The 19,517-nt window shown below is 37.5% G+C and overlaps 1 protein-coding gene across 3 annotated transcripts in view; it reads left to right on the top strand.

The window, feature by feature from the left end:
• The first annotated feature begins 6 nt into the window (after window positions 1-6).
• Pex5l (peroxisomal biogenesis factor 5 like) overlaps window positions 7-19,517 on the top strand; it is a 217,273-nt gene continuing 197,762 nt past the window's right edge. For all 3 annotated transcript variants that reach the window (XM_033762541.1, XM_033762540.1, XM_033762536.1), the window contains exon 1: window positions 7-153. In XM_033762541.1, the coding sequence (XP_033618432.1) occupies window positions 133-153 (21 nt within the window). In that variant the 5' untranslated portion in view covers window positions 7-132. The remainder of the gene's footprint in view (window positions 154-19,517) is intronic.

Below are 19,517 nucleotides of genomic sequence, written 5' to 3'. Positions count from 1 at the left end.
TACCTGCAGCCCTGCGGGCTCGGCGCGCCCTCCAGACCCCAGCGCTCGCGCCGCCCTCTCCCCGCCGCTGAGCGAGTAAACCCGGGAAAAGCATCCGGCGGCCTCAGGGAGCCCTAAAGAAGCCGAAGCAGAATGTACCAGGGACACATGCAGGTAAGATATTGCCATGGAGCTGGGAAGAAACCGTGGGACCAATTTAAGACCAAGGTGGTTCACCAAGTTACTGTGGGCAAGTGCTACCTTCACAAACTCAACAAGTGCGGTGGTACAACACGACTGTGACATTTCTGGCCCGGGCCGTCTGAGAAACTAGGCGGGTTTCTGAGGGTGGGATAGGAGAGGAGAGACGGGGAACTTCGTCTGGGGAAGTTTGTTTTCTGTATGTTCCCTGAGCCTGTTCCTTTAAACGGGATCAAGGAATCCAAACAGAAGAAAGCCTGGAGATGACCGTGTTTCCGTTGTGATCCTATTGATGCATCTCGGCATGTATGTCAGCTGAAGGGCAAACAATAATAGGAAAGACAAAGCTTTTCATTTACCCAAATGCAAGCATGTCTTAAAACTTAAAACACTTCGTCACTTTCACATTCATTTTCAAAGGATTATTTTTTTCCAAAAATTGGTCCGTGCTTTATTTTTCTTCCATTCATATGATGAAATATTGCCACCTCTTCCAATAGTCACAGGATGACTTGGGAGGATGAATTTCAAATCTGTGTCCAAGAGGTTCTAATTTTTTCAGGGGAGGCGCTGACCCTGCTGGTTACTGATACTCATCTAAACTGAAACACTGCTTCTTTCAAATGCAAACACTCTATTCTCTTGGGCAGTATTATTTTAACCTTGACTCCAGTTGGTTCTTCCTTATTAAGGCAATGTTTGCTTTGAAAGAAAAATGAAATACTAACTCAACTTTCTAAAGTATGAACAGAGCTCTTTTTGTTATTTCTAAGTGCTTTAATCATAAGGTTTGCTGTTTGGACTTCCTTTCCACTCAAAAGATGGTCAGGTACAAACATATGCAGGGCTCTCAACCCTGGTGTGTACTTGTGAATACTGAGTGTTGCTTCTGTGTCTTTCAGGACATTTGGAAGTAAATAAATATGTTGTTTCTTTCATTGTTACTCAATCCATAATTTCCAGGTCTTGGGAAATGCTTTTGAACTATAATTTACTTTTATATAAAGCATTAGTACTGTATCATATTCCAAAATTTTGTAGAAATTCTGAATCAGCACTACCAGAATTCCAAAAGTATTCCCACATTACTGACATCACCTTTTGGTGAAAAATTGTTGGAATTATATCACACTTGATGGACTATCGAGTGACTGAGGTACATTTTTAATATATGGTAAATATAATCTGCATGTTTCTTAAAATGTTATAGTAATTGGAAAATTTAGTATCAAAGAAGCTCTTAAATAATGAATGCTAGAAAAAACCAAAGATTATTACTTTAATTTTATGTTCCCTCTTCACCCAAGACTAACACTTCAAATTTTATTATCTATTTGTTATTCCTAAACAGTTTCTCCCCAATGTTAAAATAGGAAATTTTTAATTAATGGAATCAATTCTTAGAAAATTATTCACTTACACAAAATCCATAGTTGGCTTCTTAGGGTAATTAGCAAGAACCTTCTGAATTTTTTAAAATATTTTACTGTGAATGAAGAATTCAAGCAACAATCTGATAAATTCATGCATCTCTAAACAATTTAACTCAATTTTCTGAATATTTCAACGGATGATGTTGCTGAAACTTGAATTGTCTAGAACATTGTCTGAGAGTTTAATTTCACTTTGAGGGAATAAACAAAATATAAGATGCATATGCTCCCAGCTTAATGTTTTGTGTGTGTGTGTGCACTGCTGTGACAGCAAATCTGATGGCTTGCAATAAAACTCACTAATGTTTTCTGCCAAGCCTAACTTGCAAATGTTACCAAATAAAGATTTTAATCAATGTGTTGTCAAAATTTCATAACACAATAGCCTTTCCCTATGTGCTATTGTCTATTAATTTTAAACATAAAACTCCCAAGACTATCAAAGGTTCATTTAGTAGCTCTTTAACTATATGATTTAAGTGGGAATTCTCCCTCTCCACAAAAACACCCAATACAACCTGAATTATTTATATTTCTTTGTTTACACTTATAAACTCCAAAACTTTTCCTCAAAGTATAGTATTAATCCAATAGCAAAACCTCCCTTGTGTTAGTGTATTTAGACTAGAAAAGAAAGATTCCTTACTACAGATAGCACCTTCCTGTGTATACCTGTCTAATAACAGACAAGAAGAAACATGGTCCAAACAATGCAAAGTGTTTGAGATTAAAATCTAGACAATAGTTAGTAAAGTGGACCAGAGATGAGCAGATTTATTAGCATTTCTGCCAACTTTGGAGTTATTTGGAGCAATACTGTTGGTTGGCTGATACCTTAAAATAGGAATGAAATAAAATGTTTAAATCATTTGCTGTGCTTTTTCATTCTTTTCTGTTTCCAAGATATTTTTTAAATGATATACTTTGCAAATAAGCAGTCTTGAGTAGTCAAGGTATTCACACAAGTCCTTGAAAATAGTCTAATTTTAAACTCCTGAGGTGCCTTTGTTTTTGCAATAAATGACTTTACAAATAACTTCTGTTAATTCTGATATACACAGCTAATTTATTTGTTTATGGTATAACCTAAATTCACACCACAAACTTTTAAAAGCACATATTTGGTTCATTTTGATCATTCATTAGAAGATGATGATACCTATAACAGATAGAATGTAGACTAGTAACATATATTTCTTGGTTTAGTAGTAAATGTCACAAGTATATGTTTAGGCACAGGGCCCTGGAGTTGTGTTGTTTTCCAACTGCCTCACCAGTTATTTCCAAAGGGAATTAATCACCCCAGCAACCTGAGGAAAGGTACTTTGCTTAGTGACTGCTTTAGGTTTATTATTTTTCCCTTATGATTAAAGGGGTGATGATGATTAAATATACTTTAATATTAGTTCTGAAAATACTTTCTATTACTCAGATAGGTGATAACATGGCCTTAATCCCATTGATACTTTTGCATGCCCAATGCTGAGAGGCTTACTTGTACATGTGCGTGTGAGTTAACATTGCCAATTAAAGCTAAATTATTACCTACTTCCGAACATTTCCTTAACTAAACTTTCTTTCCTGGGGTAATATAAATATAGAGCAATATAATTTCAATTTTGAACTAAGGGTTTTTATTGTTAATGAAGAGTCTATAATTCTGTTTTTTGTATGAAAATTATTTCAGAAGGCAATCAAACAAAAAGTCTATTTGTAATTATAATTGATCATTACCATTGGCATTCAAAACAGACTTTATTTTTACTTATTCAAGTTCAAGCCATTTTAGGAACCACTTACTCCCTCTAACTATATAAAACAATCCAAAGAAAATTTAAATTATGAAAGCTATAAAATTATTAACAACTCTAAAACTAGTCATTTTATTTCTTGTCCTCCAAAGTGGTTTATGTCTGATTATATTTATGATTTTTGGTCCTGGGGATCATATTCAGGGCCTTGTGCTAGCCAGGAAAGCACCAGCACCACTAAGCTAAATCCCCAGCCCTACTTAATTTAAGCTTTTTTTTAATCATGAAGGAGAACAGCTTAGGTAATGTAAATCATATAATGTATTATATATTTGTTATTTATAGTGTATTATACATTATATTATATGTCATATATTATATATGTATTATATAACATAACATATGGTTTCTATTAGATCTGGCCACTGGATTCATTGAGATTCACTTTGAACAATGCATACAAGAAGTCAATCTAGTGTTGTTTTCAACAACCTTAATAGAAGCTTGTCATAGTGGAAACCTTCAGCAACACTAAAGTTGATGATATTTATACTGGGTATTTCCACCTCTCTCGCAGATGTATCCATCACATGCCACCCTTTTCTATCCTGTGCCACTTGTTTATTATTTGCTAAAAAACAACTCATATCAATATACCACACACACACACACACACACACACACACACACACACACACACACACCAGTAGTATTTGCATTTTCAGAAGAGAATCTTTGAGATTAGTTTCCAGAGAGGACAAGGTGTGACATTTTTAGGAGAATGAGCAAAGTTGGGATTGTGTTACTTGGGTCAGGGGTAGCTGATGCCTTCGCTCTGCCCCCAGCTCAGATTAAACCTGCTCTTCCTCCTCATAAGTCTTCCCACCAGTAAGGGACGAGCTCTCATACAGTGAATTTGTTGTTGAAAATATTAACCTGTACTCTTTGGAAGAAAATTCATGTACAATTACATTGATGCTCAAAATTGTAACAAAAGCTCCAGTAAGATTCTGACGAGCCTTTGTATATATTCAAAAGCAAATGGTATTTGTATGAGTATATGCTGAGCTTTTAACTTTAAAAACTATAATAGCAATATTGTAATGTTATACAATGTTTGTTTAACCTGAAAATCTCATTTCCTAGTAACATTAGCCAACAATTTATATGACGTACTTATTATAAGAAACATACGTTGGTCTTTATAGAATTTATTTATGCTTTATAAGCATTCTTTATAAAGAAATGTGTTTGAAAGTAAAAATTCTAGCATAGGAATGTTTTGACTATAAAATTTTTTTCAAAGTGAATAAAAGAAAAGGTTATACACATACCATTGTTAATTCTGAAAAATTAAAACCCTGAATCTCTAGTAGCACCACTGCCAACCTTGGAAACATTAAAATGTGATGCACCACGCAGTCAAAACATCTGGCAGGGTGGATTTTTTTTCCTTCACTTTTTATTGAGATCACATTTTTCAGCACTGGCACAAGTTAGAGCTGTTTAAGGATTTTATATTTTCAAAGTAACTTCCTAGTGTATTTATAGAATAACCAGTGTACATTTCCTGCACAACATGTGAAGGAAACCCCCAGCCTAGTGTTTCCTCATTAACACTCTTCAGTCCCTATCTGAATGTTTGGGACCTCAAATACATCATGTAATTATGAATTGCCTAATAGAGAAAACGCATTGCCAGCTTTCTTTAACATCTATCATCTTTTTATAACTCAGGACTTATGATAGACAAAATCATCTTGAAATACAGCATATAACCCATGGCTCGGTGACCTGCGTGCTACATACAGGCAGTTAACGTTGCTTTCAGTGAGTCTTCCTCACTCCACCTCACCTGTTTCTACCCCACTTCACTTCAGCCACACCCTTCATAAGGCTACCAAGTGGAAGATTTCCTTTACCAGTCTGCAAGGAAAGATTATTATACATATATTCTATATTGACATATTAAGCAGATCATAAACAATGAGATAGCTAATGCCCTATTGATTAAATATCAAAGCAATCGCTGATTGTTCAGACCTCAGGGTACAATGCACTGCCAATGTTGCCTGACGTTGCCATTTTTGACTGATCTTGATTAGGAACCAACATACTACTCCTACTTAAATTTCTTTAAATAAGTAACTAATAACATACTCCATACAGATTTCACTAAATGGATCATTTTTCTGGATTAGTTTTTTAGACAATTGCTGTTAGAAATTGCACAGACAAAGGTAATGAGCTCATTTAGGCTGGCAAAGGCTGTTTATTCACCATTTCACTCAAAGGCTCTGCCAGCCGCTCTGCACTGAGGCAAACACGGGGGCATAGCTGAAATGGCAGGTGCATACTCTACTCCCCCAAATTCTGGCTCACGTGTAGATACTGCTGGAAAGCCACACAAACACTGCAAGTGGAACGTGGTATAGCAAAATTTTCCCTCAAAGGAATGCCATATGGTGATCTATGAATCATGGATATTCCAAGCGAAGATTGGTGCTGTTTCAGTGCCAGAAATCTACCTATGGAGTCACAAATTCCCACTCCCAAACACCCTCTCAAAACTCGTGCGGTTCTTAATGCAACTGGTATGGTAGAGAAATTCATATCCATGTCATGTGAGTAATGATTAAAAGACATGAGGTGTTTGGCTTAGAAAGTAATTGCTAGGGGAGACCATGATGTCTGTGTATGAATATTTGAAAGACCATTATTTAGGAAAGGAGAAGACTTGTTCTGTCCTGGCTTGAGGGTAAAAACTGGTATCATATGAGAATATGTAGAGTTTTCTATAGACAGAGACAATAAGAAGATAAAACATGTAGCACACGGTTTGGCAAGATGCCTGCTTGGATATGGGAGAGACCTGGGTGAAGGGACAGTGGGTGGCTGAACAGAACAGTGTTTTGGACACATACCATTATCTCTTCCAAGACTGCTATGCTTCATGAAAGAAACCCAATGAAAAGAACATGTGTACTGAGTATATAAGAATTTGTGTGTGAATATCCAAAATGGGAGTAGTATCATGACCCAAAATAAGCAAAACCCAACATTTCCTTAGGAAATATTCCGTGGTCACCTAACAGTGCATGGGTGGCCATCAGACAGAGCTCTGCTGGTTATCATCCAGCATTTTAAACAGATGTTAACTGTCAGAAGATACAGACTCTTAAAGGGAACGAGAAGAGGAACAACTAAAACACCATAAAAATGAATCTGCTAGAGCTGCACATCATCCTTTCCCTTCTTTCCCATTAAGTGTTAACTGTAATAGGCATACTGGTCCAAAACAATAACCTCTGACCCTGCAACAATGTAACATTTGAATCAGCAGGTGCCTACATACATGCACTCAAAACCCTGGAGGACTTGATGGGAATGCAGAATTTCAGATCCCCTCCAAATCTACTAACTCAGAAACTGAATTTTTTGAAGGTACTCAGTGGTTTAAATATACATTAACATTTGAGAGGAACTGGTCTGAGAAACCTCTACTAGAGAACAAAGCCTGGTCAGTTGAGCCGACACTCTCACAAAAAAACTTTGATTGTTGATAAGCTTTTTGATATCCCAGAGGCACAGTGAGGTTCCTGAAAGAGGAGCTGACAAGAGCAACCAGAACAATTTAATGTTAATAAAATGTGTTCGATATATTGACATTATATTATTTATCTTGGAAAAATCATAGCCACCCTACCAATTATATTTTCTTCTTTCTGGGGAAATGCATGATAAACCTATTATGTTCCATTTAAAGAAAATAAATCTTCAAATATTTAGAGAACTATTATGCTTTCACCTCCTTAAATCTTTTCTTCTTCAAGATAAATATGCCCAGTTCACTCAGTTGTTTCTCAAAATAACATTTCTGATGTTTTAATGATTCCATGAAAGTATAGTTGTCCAAACACGACACATTGCTCAAGATCTGACCAGTATCAAGCACTGTGAGATTGTTTTGTTCTGGGAAAGACATCTACTCAGGCAGTCTTAAGACCGCTTAGATTCTTTTTACCAAATTGTTCTCTATGTGATTGTGATGTTCCTATTCTTGAAGTAACTTGGAAAGTTAATTCATAGTTGTTTGGTCTTTATACCAAAATAGTCTTGATCCAAATGCACTGATAAGAATATTCTAAGTTAACAGTTCCAATGTCTCCAACAATTTTACCAGTGCTCAGTTTTGAGATGATAAAATACTTAGTTTGAAAAATTTCTGTTCAGCCAATTCATTTCATGGATAAAGAAACTGCAGCCCAGAAAAATTGAAAGATTTGCTCAAAGTCTCACAGTGGTTAGTTAGCAGAGCTAGTGTTAGAATAAAATCTGCCTTATTTGGGCATACTTTTATTCTTTATTTTGATATTTATTGCATTCAGAATATCTAAGTAAAAAGTAAATATTTTAATAAACCACTAGATGTTTCCAAACATCCAGGTGTTTGGCATTTAGTCACAAAAATTGATAGTTTCCTGGTTTTTAGTTGTAGTATAACTATTTGATATTTGTACACTCAATCAGTTTAGCATTCATTTGGATGACAGTGGAAAAAAACTGGCCTGGAAATATGTTTCAAGAGTGAAATGATGAGGGCCAGGGATTTAGCTCAGTGGCACTGCACCTGCCTTGCAGGTGTAGGGTCCTGAGTTTGATCCCCAGTACCAAAAAAAAAAAAAAGAGTGTAATGATGAAAAAATGGTTTTATCTCTTGTCGTAAAGGTGCTCACCGCCTTGTCTCCTCGGACTGACTAGATTGACCATTTGAATAAACTGGTTTCACAGGTTCTTGAAACTAGTTGCCCTAAGTATACAAGAAAATTGATCAAAGGTTTTCACTTCTTAGTAACAGAAACTAATTTTCTCTCATTTAAGAAGAAATTGGATTTATTAAAAGTACATTCAAACAACCAATAAGTCTGGAAGAAATGAGGAAGACAGAAAAATCACCATGGTAAGAATTGGCTCCAAAAATAATGGTTAATGGAAGCTAAATCTGAGAAGAGAGGAAGTTTAGCTGGAAATGGGATGTTTATGAGCAATCAAAATATCATCCATGAACTACAAAATTAAAAATAATAACTTTTCGATGGTTAGATTGCACAATAGCTTAGCTAAATAATCAAGACCAGTATCACTAATAAGGGATAAATGAATATCATATGCCTCTGACATGATATCCTGAGGAGACAGCATCGCACAGGGACTATTTGTGCCAAAAATGCACAAGTAGAATCGGGAAAAAAGATTGGACAACTCACAGTGAAGAATATCCTATAAAATAAACAGATAGTAATTTTTCAAAATATCCATGTCATCAAAAATAAGGAAAAGCCAAGAAGCTATCACAAATTAAGAGGAAAGAGATAAGACAGCCAAGTACAATACATAAGCCCAGAGTGGATCAGGAACTGGAGGAGAAAGTTGCAGTCAAGACCACCATTGATGCTTACAATGGACACAGCTTGAATATGGACTGGGGAATAGTTCGGTATTATATCAGTATTAAATTTCATGAATTGGTTAACTATACCACAGCTATGTAAAAGAACATCCTTGCTCATAAACCATACATGTTGCAGAACGAAGGGTTAAAAGGGCATGGCGTACCTCACCTACTCTCAGTTGACTTGGAAACGATGATGATGATGATAATAAAAGTGTGTACATGGGCAGCATATCTGGGAAGAAGGAGGGAAGAGACAATGATAAAGCAATTACAGCAAAATGTTTTGAAATGGTGAATCTGAGGGGGAAAAAAAAGGTGTTTGGGCATCTGTTGTACTATTCTTCAGGCTTGAAAGCCTTATTTCAAAATAAGGATTTTTAAACATCAAAGGTACACTGGTACACTAGCAGACTCCTAGAACTAGACTAAGGATGAATCAAGCAGGCAACAGGCAACGACAGCCCATGTCAAATCCTTGAACCAAGGCGACATGAAGCCCACTGCTGCCTTCACAGTATGAGGGACAACACAGCTTTCAGAGACCCACAGTGGGCACTGGTTTAGCTGCTGCTCGCAACAACCTACGCTGGAGCTTCAGCTGCTGCCCCTCACTGGCAGGATGGACTCTACCATGGCTGCTTCTGTCTGTCTAAGTCCCCGTGGTAGCAGGGAGAAGACAGGCATTGCTGGCTGCTGGACTGAGCCACACATTCTTATCCGGCTGCAAGACAGTCTGCCTAGTGCCTATCTGCTTCCCACTAAAAACTAAAAAACAGGGCCATATCCCAAATGTAGAAAGACAGTCTAGATTTGGAAAAGTCTTCTTTAAAAATCGAGATGTCCAGTGTAATATGTAATGGGTATTACTTAAAAGTAAAAGAGACATACAGCGTTTTATCTTCAAAGTAAAATGAATGCCTACCACTCTGTAGACTCAACTAGCATCCAATCTGCCTTGAGGGATCAGAGTCAAAAGGAAATAGTTCTCCTTAAATCCATGCACATTTACTGCTCCATGCCCTTACCTATAGCCTTCTAGGAGAACATGGTAAAACTATACAGTATATTGGCTTATTAATTCATGCAACAAAAAGGAGCAAAATGATCCCATTATCATTCATCAATGTCCATCCGCTGCTCACTCCTATTCTTTTTGAGAAATTGGAAAAGGCACTGTGAAGAGATCAGTAATTAATCAGGGAACTAAAATATATATCATGTACCTTAGCGATAAGAACATCTTTTTCCTCCACGTGCAGAAATTTAATGTGAAAAACCGGGCACGTTAGTTTTACATATTCACCCAAAAGATGATTATAATCAAGTTGCCCCGTGCATCCGATTCATTAATATTGATATGCAATCTCTTATATAAGTCTTTAAGAAGATTTATGTAAGACCAAAAAAGAATTCTTAAGCTTGGGGGAAAATTTAATTAAAATAGAATATTGGGAGTATAAAGGTCTTTATAGTTCACATAGTGCAACTTTGTTATTTCACATATGTGGACACGGGGTCTAGGTCTTGAGGGCTCAGGCCTCTTGAATTAATTACCTTTTCTGAGGATGAAATAGAGATGGAATTTTGGTGGCATGTGTCTCACCTCATTTAATTATCCTCTACATTGAAGAAGTGACAAAGCACGTCAGTTAACAACTTCCACTCCAGGGTCAGAGGGCCCCCAGTTCACGTCCTAGTATCTGTGTGATCACCCCCTAATCGCATGTCCTCTCTAACCCCCACTTTCCTCATCTGTGGCATGGGAATAATAAAAGAACCCACACATTGTGGGATCATAAAATACAAAGGACTTAGCGTATAATAATTTCTCAAGTGATGCTATCTCATGTTTTCATAGATCATGTGAAGAAGAAAAGTAGCCACAGCAATAACTGCTACATCTGGTGGTACACAGTGGTGGCTGATGCTTACTTTTCTTGTTCTCTCACAGCTCTGGATTCTTTCTTTTCTTCTTCTGAAAACTCTTGCCTTCTGGACACTGTAGTTTACTCATCCTTCACTATTCCACTCAAATGTTGCCTTCTCAGTAGGTGCTGCTCTTCCACACATCACTACCCTCCTACCTGGCAATGCTCAGTTAAGAATGTTTTCTTCCTGGGCTGGGGATTTAGCACAGTGGTTCCACCACCTGCCTCGCAAACTCAAGGACCCAAGTTCAATCCCTGGTACCCCCCAAAAATGAATGTCTTCTTCCTAGCCAGACATGGTAGCACACAGTTGTAATCCCAGCATTCAGGAGACTGAATCAGAAGGATTGTTGCAAGTTTGAGACCAGCCTGAGATGTGTACTGAGTTCAAGACCAGCCTACACCACAAAGTGAGACCCCATCTCCTCTCCACCAAAAATGAATGCCTTCTTCAATGTTCTTTTGCACCTTATATATGTCACTAATACTATAAAAAGTTTATAACTTTATTTCTTATCAGTCTCCCCAACTGTTTATGAGCATATTTGTGGTAGTGGTTATGTTCAATAAATCCTTACATCCTTCAAGACTAGTAGTAACAAGGGCATGCTATTAGTGCAGTACAGTGCATGAATAGATTAATGGATGAGTGAATGGATAAAGCAAAATATGACAGAGTGAATGAATAAATAAAATGCACAAGAAGGAGCCCTAAGAATAAGGACTCCAAAGTGCAGGTAAGATGGTCTCCTGGATTCTACGGCACATGTGGCCCTGGTATCTGGTCTATTCCCGTGAATTTCAGAAATATTCCATATCAAGTGAAGTTTCCACACACTTGAAAGAGAATCAATTACAGTGAATCCTTATAATTAGATTGCCCTGTAATTAGCCAACACTCCACTGTCATAGCAGTCATGCAGTTTAACAAGCTCAACATCTTTAAAGCTGAAGGACAGTCTGAGGCTGCAGATTTAGAAACGTAATCAATTTTTCTAATGGGTTCTAACTATCTCTAGCCAGCCATGGTCATTTGGAATTGCAGTCCATCTCTCTTAGGTTCTAGATACCTCTTCATAACCTCTGCTACTTGTCAGTAATGATTTTAATAATGTTGACACACTCCCCAAAGACCACTAAGACCATTACAGAATAATAATATTATGGTCAGAGCTGCTCTAGGAAGTTGCCCATGTTTATGCTTGATTGTAAAAGTTACTTCCACCACGAAGTTGCCCATGTTTATGCTTGATTGTAAAAGTTACTTCCACCCCCCTCTCTGGCCTACCCAGTTACACACACACACACACACACACACACACACACACACACACACCTCCAAGGGTCACAAAAGGAACCTGCATCCTGCATTGACAGTGCTCATCCAGTGGACGTGTCTGTTTAATGACAGTCTGAATCTGCAGATTTCACATGATATCTCCCACATTTACTCTGCTATATAAGCCTGAACAATGGAGGAGTAATTCTTTCCTTTCAGATACCGGTTTTAAAAGATTCAAAAACCATATGTTATGCAGGGTTTGCTCTATCAGGAAAGAGGAAATGACAATGCCACCTCTGGGAAAATTATAAGGGGATCCTCTATGAGGTGGGCCAAATACACAGACTGACCCTTTTCTCCCAGAAGAAACAACCCCATATCCCAGCACACAACTTGGCAAGTGAACTAGAGTTAAGACCTAAATTATTCCCTCTTATTTGACAGCCTTGTCCAGCCAATGTAGGGAAAGAGGTCTCCTCTACCAAGGAGCTATTGTGTGTGTGTGTGTGTGTGTGTGTGTGTGTGTGTGTGTGTGTGTGTGTGTGTGTAGTGGTGGTGGGAGGTGAAGAATTAAGCTCTATTTTCCCAAGTAAATTCAAACAGAGATTGGATGTGTTTGTTAAGGCCTTTGAACAAGATGATCAGTTTACAGGATTATTGGCTTTCTTTCCAGCAGAAGGATTCTATTATTATCATGCCCTTAATTAGTGATACAAGATATCATGCATCAGTGGGTCAGGACTGATTTCCCAAGTTTGCTACTAACCATATCATGGAAAAAATATTATAAATTTGTAGCATTGAGGTACTTGACATTTCTTAATGAAGTCCAAGATTAACCTCTCCCCGTCCTTCAAAGAACATACTACTTGAGAAAATCCTACCAGACTTCTCTTTCCCATTCTGCAAATACTGCAAAGAGGTCCATTCCTATAGTGCTATCCCCAATCTAGAAGATTCTTGGTTGTGATAAAATACTGATATCCCTGCTTCAACGGTCACTTTTTGTGACAGCCTCATAGAAGTTAATCTTTAGAATGCCTCAGTGAGATCGGCATAGGGTAGATAGTTTGTCTCTGTTGTGCTGATAGAGAGAAGGTAGTACACAAATTTGATTGTCTCACCTAAACCTCCTTGTCAGATCAGTTGGGCACTGAGGACCTGAATCTGGGGCTTCAGGTTTTTAATTGCTCGAGTACTTAAAGCAAATTCAAGCCATGTTTCTATGTCACTACCTCAGCTACTGCAAAACCATTCGACTAATAGGGACAAAAGGGGTTTTGCAAGTTTTGTGGAACATTGCAGGTGCCTTGGAGGGTAGAAATCACTGATGCAGTATTTCTACCATTTATTAAAGATAGATGCTAAATTCTTCCAGCTTTTCAATTCTCTGAACTCAACAACTGTATTTTTAATATTTTGAGAGTACCTTTCTGCATGATAGGGCACATTTGCCTAGGAGCCTACAGAGCAGGCTTGAAATACATCTTTTGGTGAGAAGGGCACCACAGAATAAAAAATACCCCAGAGACCATAACGCTCTTGAAGCCTGGTATGGAGCTGCTCTGTGCCTCGTGTGTAGAAGCAGAGCGTTGGATTGTGTACATAAACTGTGCCGAAATATCTCCTATCCAAAAATTATGTCACTTACATAAATATTTTAATGTTGCACTTTATCCATACTTAATCTGTTATTATAAGATGAAATAATAAAGCAGTGGTTGTGTCAACCAGCTTTTTGTTACTGTCACAAAACACTTGAAGTAATTAAACTATAAGGAAGAAAGATGTATGGTTTTGGAGATTTCACCTCGTGCTTGGTTGGCCCTGTTCCTCTTGGGTCTGTGAGAAGCAGCACATTTGATGGGGTGCGGTGGAGCAAAGATGTTCTTTCCATGACTGGGGTACAAAACAGGGAGAAAAGGAGAGCCAAGCCCCCTGCTCCGTGGTGAGTGTAGCCTCCAGTGACCAGAAGACCTCGTGCTTGACCCTTTTCTTATAGTTCCTACTGCCTTGCAGTAGTGCTAAACTGGGATCAAGTCTTTACAGCATGAGCCTTTGAGGGGCATCCCAGGTGTAAAGCACAGCGACAGTTAACCAGATGGCCCATGTTTCACTTTAATGTGTTCACCTCTAGTAAATGCAGCCTTTAAATACCTGACTTTGTTATTCAAAACTTGGTCACTATTTGTTGGAGGGAGTCCTGTTAATTTATCATGCTTTTAAACATCCACTTCGCGCAGGAAAACAGAACATACCAGCTTTATTGAAAAAGAACTACTTCTCAGTGGTAGCTGGAAGGCTATTATGGAAAAATATGCGTAGAGCTTACCTATCTCAATTCACATTTAAGCTCTATTTAAATTGACTCCTCTGCCCCCTAAATTTTAAAAATTAATTTTAAACTTCCAGTTAACTTCTAAGTGGAAGGACCAAGAAGTAACATTATGAAAATTAGAATATCATAGTACTGATCAGTTAACCCAATGAAAACTTAAAAGAAACCAAAATAAAATTATGTTTTCTTTTATAATAAATTTTCATTAAAATTAATATTTTATAGATCAACTTCTGAAACATTTATCTGATTATATCCTGGCTTTAAAATCAAGAAATAATAGGATTGGGCCCAGGATTTAGCTCAGTGGTTTCACCACCTGCCTTGCAAGCACAAGGGCCTGAGTTCAATCCCCAGTACCAAAACTAATAATGATGATGATGATGATGATGATGATGATGATGATGATGATAATAATAGGATTTAAATGTTCTGTCTTATGCCAAAGAAACTTCTATATTAAGAACTATAAAGTACAAATATTCTGCACCTCATTTTTCAAAAGTCATTGTTTTATCTGTGATTTTTACTGACATAATTCTTTTAATGTTTAAATAGAGTTTCAACTTGTTTGCAGAAAAAAACTCTAAATTAATTAAAATTAAAACTTTACCTGATATTTATGCTCATTCTCAATATTTGCTGATAAACCAGTTATTTCTCCCCAGCCAACCACCAGTACTACTAATGGCCTCCTCTATCTGTTCCAACTCAAGTCATTGCATTCAAATAAGGTCTCTTTACCATAAACAACCTCCGTAAAATTAACATCTCCAAATGATGTGAGTTGTTTAATAGCACCACAGCCCACTCAGTTACTTACGCCTGAAGTTTGGGAGCCATTCTTTCTTCCTCTTTCCTCTTACCCCTAAATCAAATCTTAGTACTCTAGTATTTTCTTTCTAGTTCACTCCTGCTCCACCTGTCTCTTCTGTCTCACCACCACTACTGTGAATCACTCCGTCATCTTTACCTAAAACGTTATGATAAGGCCCTAACTGGTCCTTTTCCCATCATGATCACATGTGTCTTATCACCCTCTTTGCAAAAACCTTAATTAGGTCATATCTCCATTCCAGTAAAATCCTTTCATGGTGCACCACTGTCTAGAAGAGTGTTTTAAATTGCATTCTTCTTTAGAATAATTTTTGTTAAAAATGAAGAGTCCTTGGCCCCACAGAAGCCCTATTGAATCATACTCTGAAGATAAGGCCTGAGACTCTCCCTTTTATATTCCATAGATGAAATCAAAGCACCCTGTAGTGCAAGCAGCAGGGGCTTCCACAATGAGACGTGACGTATGACTTATTCATCTGGCCTTCTCATCTACAGTGTCCACATAAGCGTTCATCAGCCTTACTGAATTTGGTAGACTTCTCCAAACTGGACCATGCCTCTCACCTCCTCTAATTGTGACTGGAACATCCATCATACCACTCTCTGACTAGTCTTTCCTTATCTATCAACTTCCCACTGAACATTACTCCAAGCAATCCTTTCTGAGGCACAGGACTCCTTAGACCCTCTTAGACCCTCTTCCATGTTCTCTGAGCACCTTGAACTTGGGCAGAATTCTGTGTCAGTTTCTTTACATGGCTGTCTTGTGAGGTGGGTTCCCTTTGCTATGTCTTGTTCATCTTTTTTACTCTGGCGCCTAGCACAGAGTCTGATCGTGATAGATGAGGAATATCCTCTTATTCTTGTGTGATACATTCAAAGACCCCCTAGTGGATTCTTAAAACCAAAATGTATGCATACTCTGTGGTTTTTTTTACTATGCAGACATACCTATGATAACATTTAATTTATAAATTAGGCACAGTAAGAGATCAATAATAGTGAGTCATAGTAAAATAGAATAATTATAACCATAAGCTGTAATAAAATGTATGTTAACATTCTGTGTCTGACTCTTTCTCTGTCTCTCTGTCTCTCTCAATTGCTCATTGTACGACGCATTCTCATCATCCTGTAAGGATGTAAGAGGACGCCATGCTTGCGTGATGATACGAAGCAATGTGACTGACAAGGCATCTGTGACATCATATTTTGCTATCACCAGAGGGTTTACCTGAACACAAGGTGAAACTGTGACAGTGGATCTGATAACTGTTAAACTCTTAGTGACGAACAGGCAGGTGGTGAATACAGCATTGGACAAAAGGATGCCGAAGAGGCTGAGGACAGAAAGGCACGGCACAAGATTTCATTCAAAATTTATAAATTGTTTATTCCTGGAAATTTCCATTTAATATTTTCAGACCATAGTTGACTATGTAATCGACAGTGAGGAGAAAAAAGCTGCAGATAAGGGAGGATTACTGAACACAGTGAATTAAGTAATGAGCCGTGGAAGCAATTCATCTTTAATTAGCCTTAATTAATCTTCTTGCTTAGATGTAAATTTCTAAAGATTTCCATAGACCAATATAAATTAAGCACTTTGTCTAGGATCTTTGAAGATGAAATTAAGCTATTGTGAAAATGTACCACTTCTTTTTTAAATCAATTATTCTCAAGTAATCTGTTCAAACTGCTATCTGGCTTTTTTTTAAAGGCAAATATGAGGAACCAAAGAAGAGTTCAAAAAAATTGGATCTCAGGCCAGTTTTTGCACTAACCAGTGTGTGACATGGGTGGGAAACTTATTCTTTGTGGGTTTCAGTTTTCCCATCTACAAAATGAAGAATACAACTTGGTTTTTTCACTGGTGTTATAATGTCATTGCTGCAAACTAAAATTTAATAAATTCTCCTTTTAAGATAGTATTTAATGTAATAAAAGATAATGTCAATAAGTGACATCTACATTTTATCAAATACACAAAAATGTAAAATGTGCATAATTATATTTTGTGGAGGTTATTGATGCTATTGTACCATAACATTAGGCCAATATTAGATTTTCTGTGCTTAAGTTGCACTAGTTTGTTTTGTGGGTTTTCTTTCATCAGTTAATTGCATGGTTTGCTTATTGTATGAAATGATAATCATCTGTTATTCATCCTCATGAATTATGTTATTATAAGGGAAACCAATATCATAGCATTGTTTGAGGAGATAATCTTTAAATTTTCTTTTTGCTTTTCAGAGGCATAAGGAAAAATTAAGAGTGAGGTAATCATCCACATTCCAGCACTCCCATCTATGTGACCTTGGACAACTTTCTTAATCTGAGCATTTCAAATTAGAAAATTGAAAGTGTACAGTAATCTCAAAGCCTTAAATGAATTTCTGATGCTTGACAATGAGTGCACGGTTATTTCCAAATTTTATTGCTGAATTTTATGCATAAGTAATACTTTTGTATTATTGAGTGTAAACATTAAGAAAGATTCACTCATGAAAAAAAAAGAAAACCACCACTTCCCATTGTTTAAATTTTTCTATCATGATCACCTCCGAAAATTATACCCTCAAACTAATTAATCAAGTAAACTAGTTTCCGGGAAGTATTTCTATTTTCTTTAATCTATTTGATTATCTGTCTCCCAAGAAAATATATATTGTCATAGACAGGTATACCCGATGCAGGCCCCTTGCCATATCAGTTTAGAGAACACTGTAGGAAGAAATCAAGGACAAATAAAAATGGTAAACCAGAAACTGAAAAACTTTAAATTACTGATTTGCCTGATTAAAAAATTTAAATAGGTGTCCTCATAAGTCAAAGGTAGAGATGAGAGACTAAAACTCTATCTAGATCCAGGAGCACTTTTTATAGCAAGCTACCAAATTTAATATCTTGAGACAGTGAACATTTTTGGTTCATAACGATTTACTAGAGAATAGAAAAGTCTAGTCAAATGATAGAATATTTATGAATTTATGCCTCTGTTCCTTTTTTGCGGGGGTGGGGGTACGGGGATCGAACTCAGGACCTTGCACTTGCGAGGCAGGGGGCAGAACCACTGAGCTAAATTCCCAGCCCAATGCACATCTGTTCTTTAAGTAGTCACGATTAGGTGACTAGACCACAGTTGACAGAAGAACCTAAAGTCCCAGAAATTTGGATTTCAATTTATTGACTTTATTCCCAATGGTGACCCCAGGGGCCTTAAATAACTCCTTTGATCTATCACATGGCCTTGTCCATAGCTGACAGATGCTACCCCATTAGCAATGGAAAAGATTGTTTGTTCTTCCTCCTTCTCACTTCCTACTCCTTTGTGCGCACAACTGAAATAGACACCAAGACAGAGCGTAGAAGAAATGGCTTGCTTCATGTAGACCATTCATACCTCACCATGAAATGTAGATGTTTATACTGATCTCTATGGGTGCAAAGATGCCTCTAACCAAGTGGCTCCCAATCTTCAGCCCTACAGCTCTAAATCACAAAGACTTTCCCCAAGGGGAAAAAATGAGAACCAAGACCTGTCATGTAAAGGTACAAGATGGGCCGGGGATTTAGCTCGGTGGTTCTGCTGCCTGCCTCTCAAGCACAAGGATAGGAGTTCGATCCCTGGTAAACGCCCCCCCCAAAAAAAGAAAGGTACAAGATCCCAATAATGAATGTTACTGTACTGTATACCTAAAACGTACCAATAAACTCAATGAGGAAAAAAAGAAAACAGAAAATAGGACCAAACAGAATCTGTAACAACCTCAGACAGCCATCCAGGAGGCAGGGGGAGCCCTTTGAGAAGCAATGCAACTGGATGTCACCAGACAAGACAGGCAGGCCTGGATGACAGGCTTCCCGGGAGCTGTCTGATCATTGCGCCTTGAGCTTTCTGGGCCTCTGCATGCATCTTGTAAGAGCAGCAGTCACTCTGATGTTACAGAGAACAGGGTCTCCAGCCAAAAGAGTGTTTCTTCTGTTAAAAGGCAGCTTTGGAAACAACTGAACAGCTACAAAAATGGGCCAGACATTTTCTTTAACCTAAGCACCTCCAAAAAAATATATTTTTTGATTTATATAATAGTTTATATTCATGATAAGATTGTCAAATGAGAAGAACAGACAATGTAACCAACTACAGCGCAGGTTGTTACTTCTCATCCTCTCGCTGCTACATTCGGTGCTATTTGCTTACAAACATTCTTACATGAGCTACATGCTAACCAAACTAGTTCCAGCCTATTCAATGTGTGAGGTTAACACAGACTTATAAATGTGGGGAATTCGCAGGTGCAAAACTAATCATA

The sequence above is a fragment of the Fukomys damarensis genome, unplaced genomic scaffold (assembly GCF_012274545.1).
Source record: "Fukomys damarensis isolate Sample0158 unplaced genomic scaffold, DMR_v1.0_HiC HiC_scaffold_12, whole genome shotgun sequence".
In the NCBI taxonomy this organism is placed as follows: domain Eukaryota; kingdom Metazoa; phylum Chordata; class Mammalia; order Rodentia; family Bathyergidae; genus Fukomys; species Fukomys damarensis.
The sequence above is the reverse complement of the archived record's forward strand: the minus strand, read 5'-3'. Positions and strand labels throughout refer to the sequence as shown.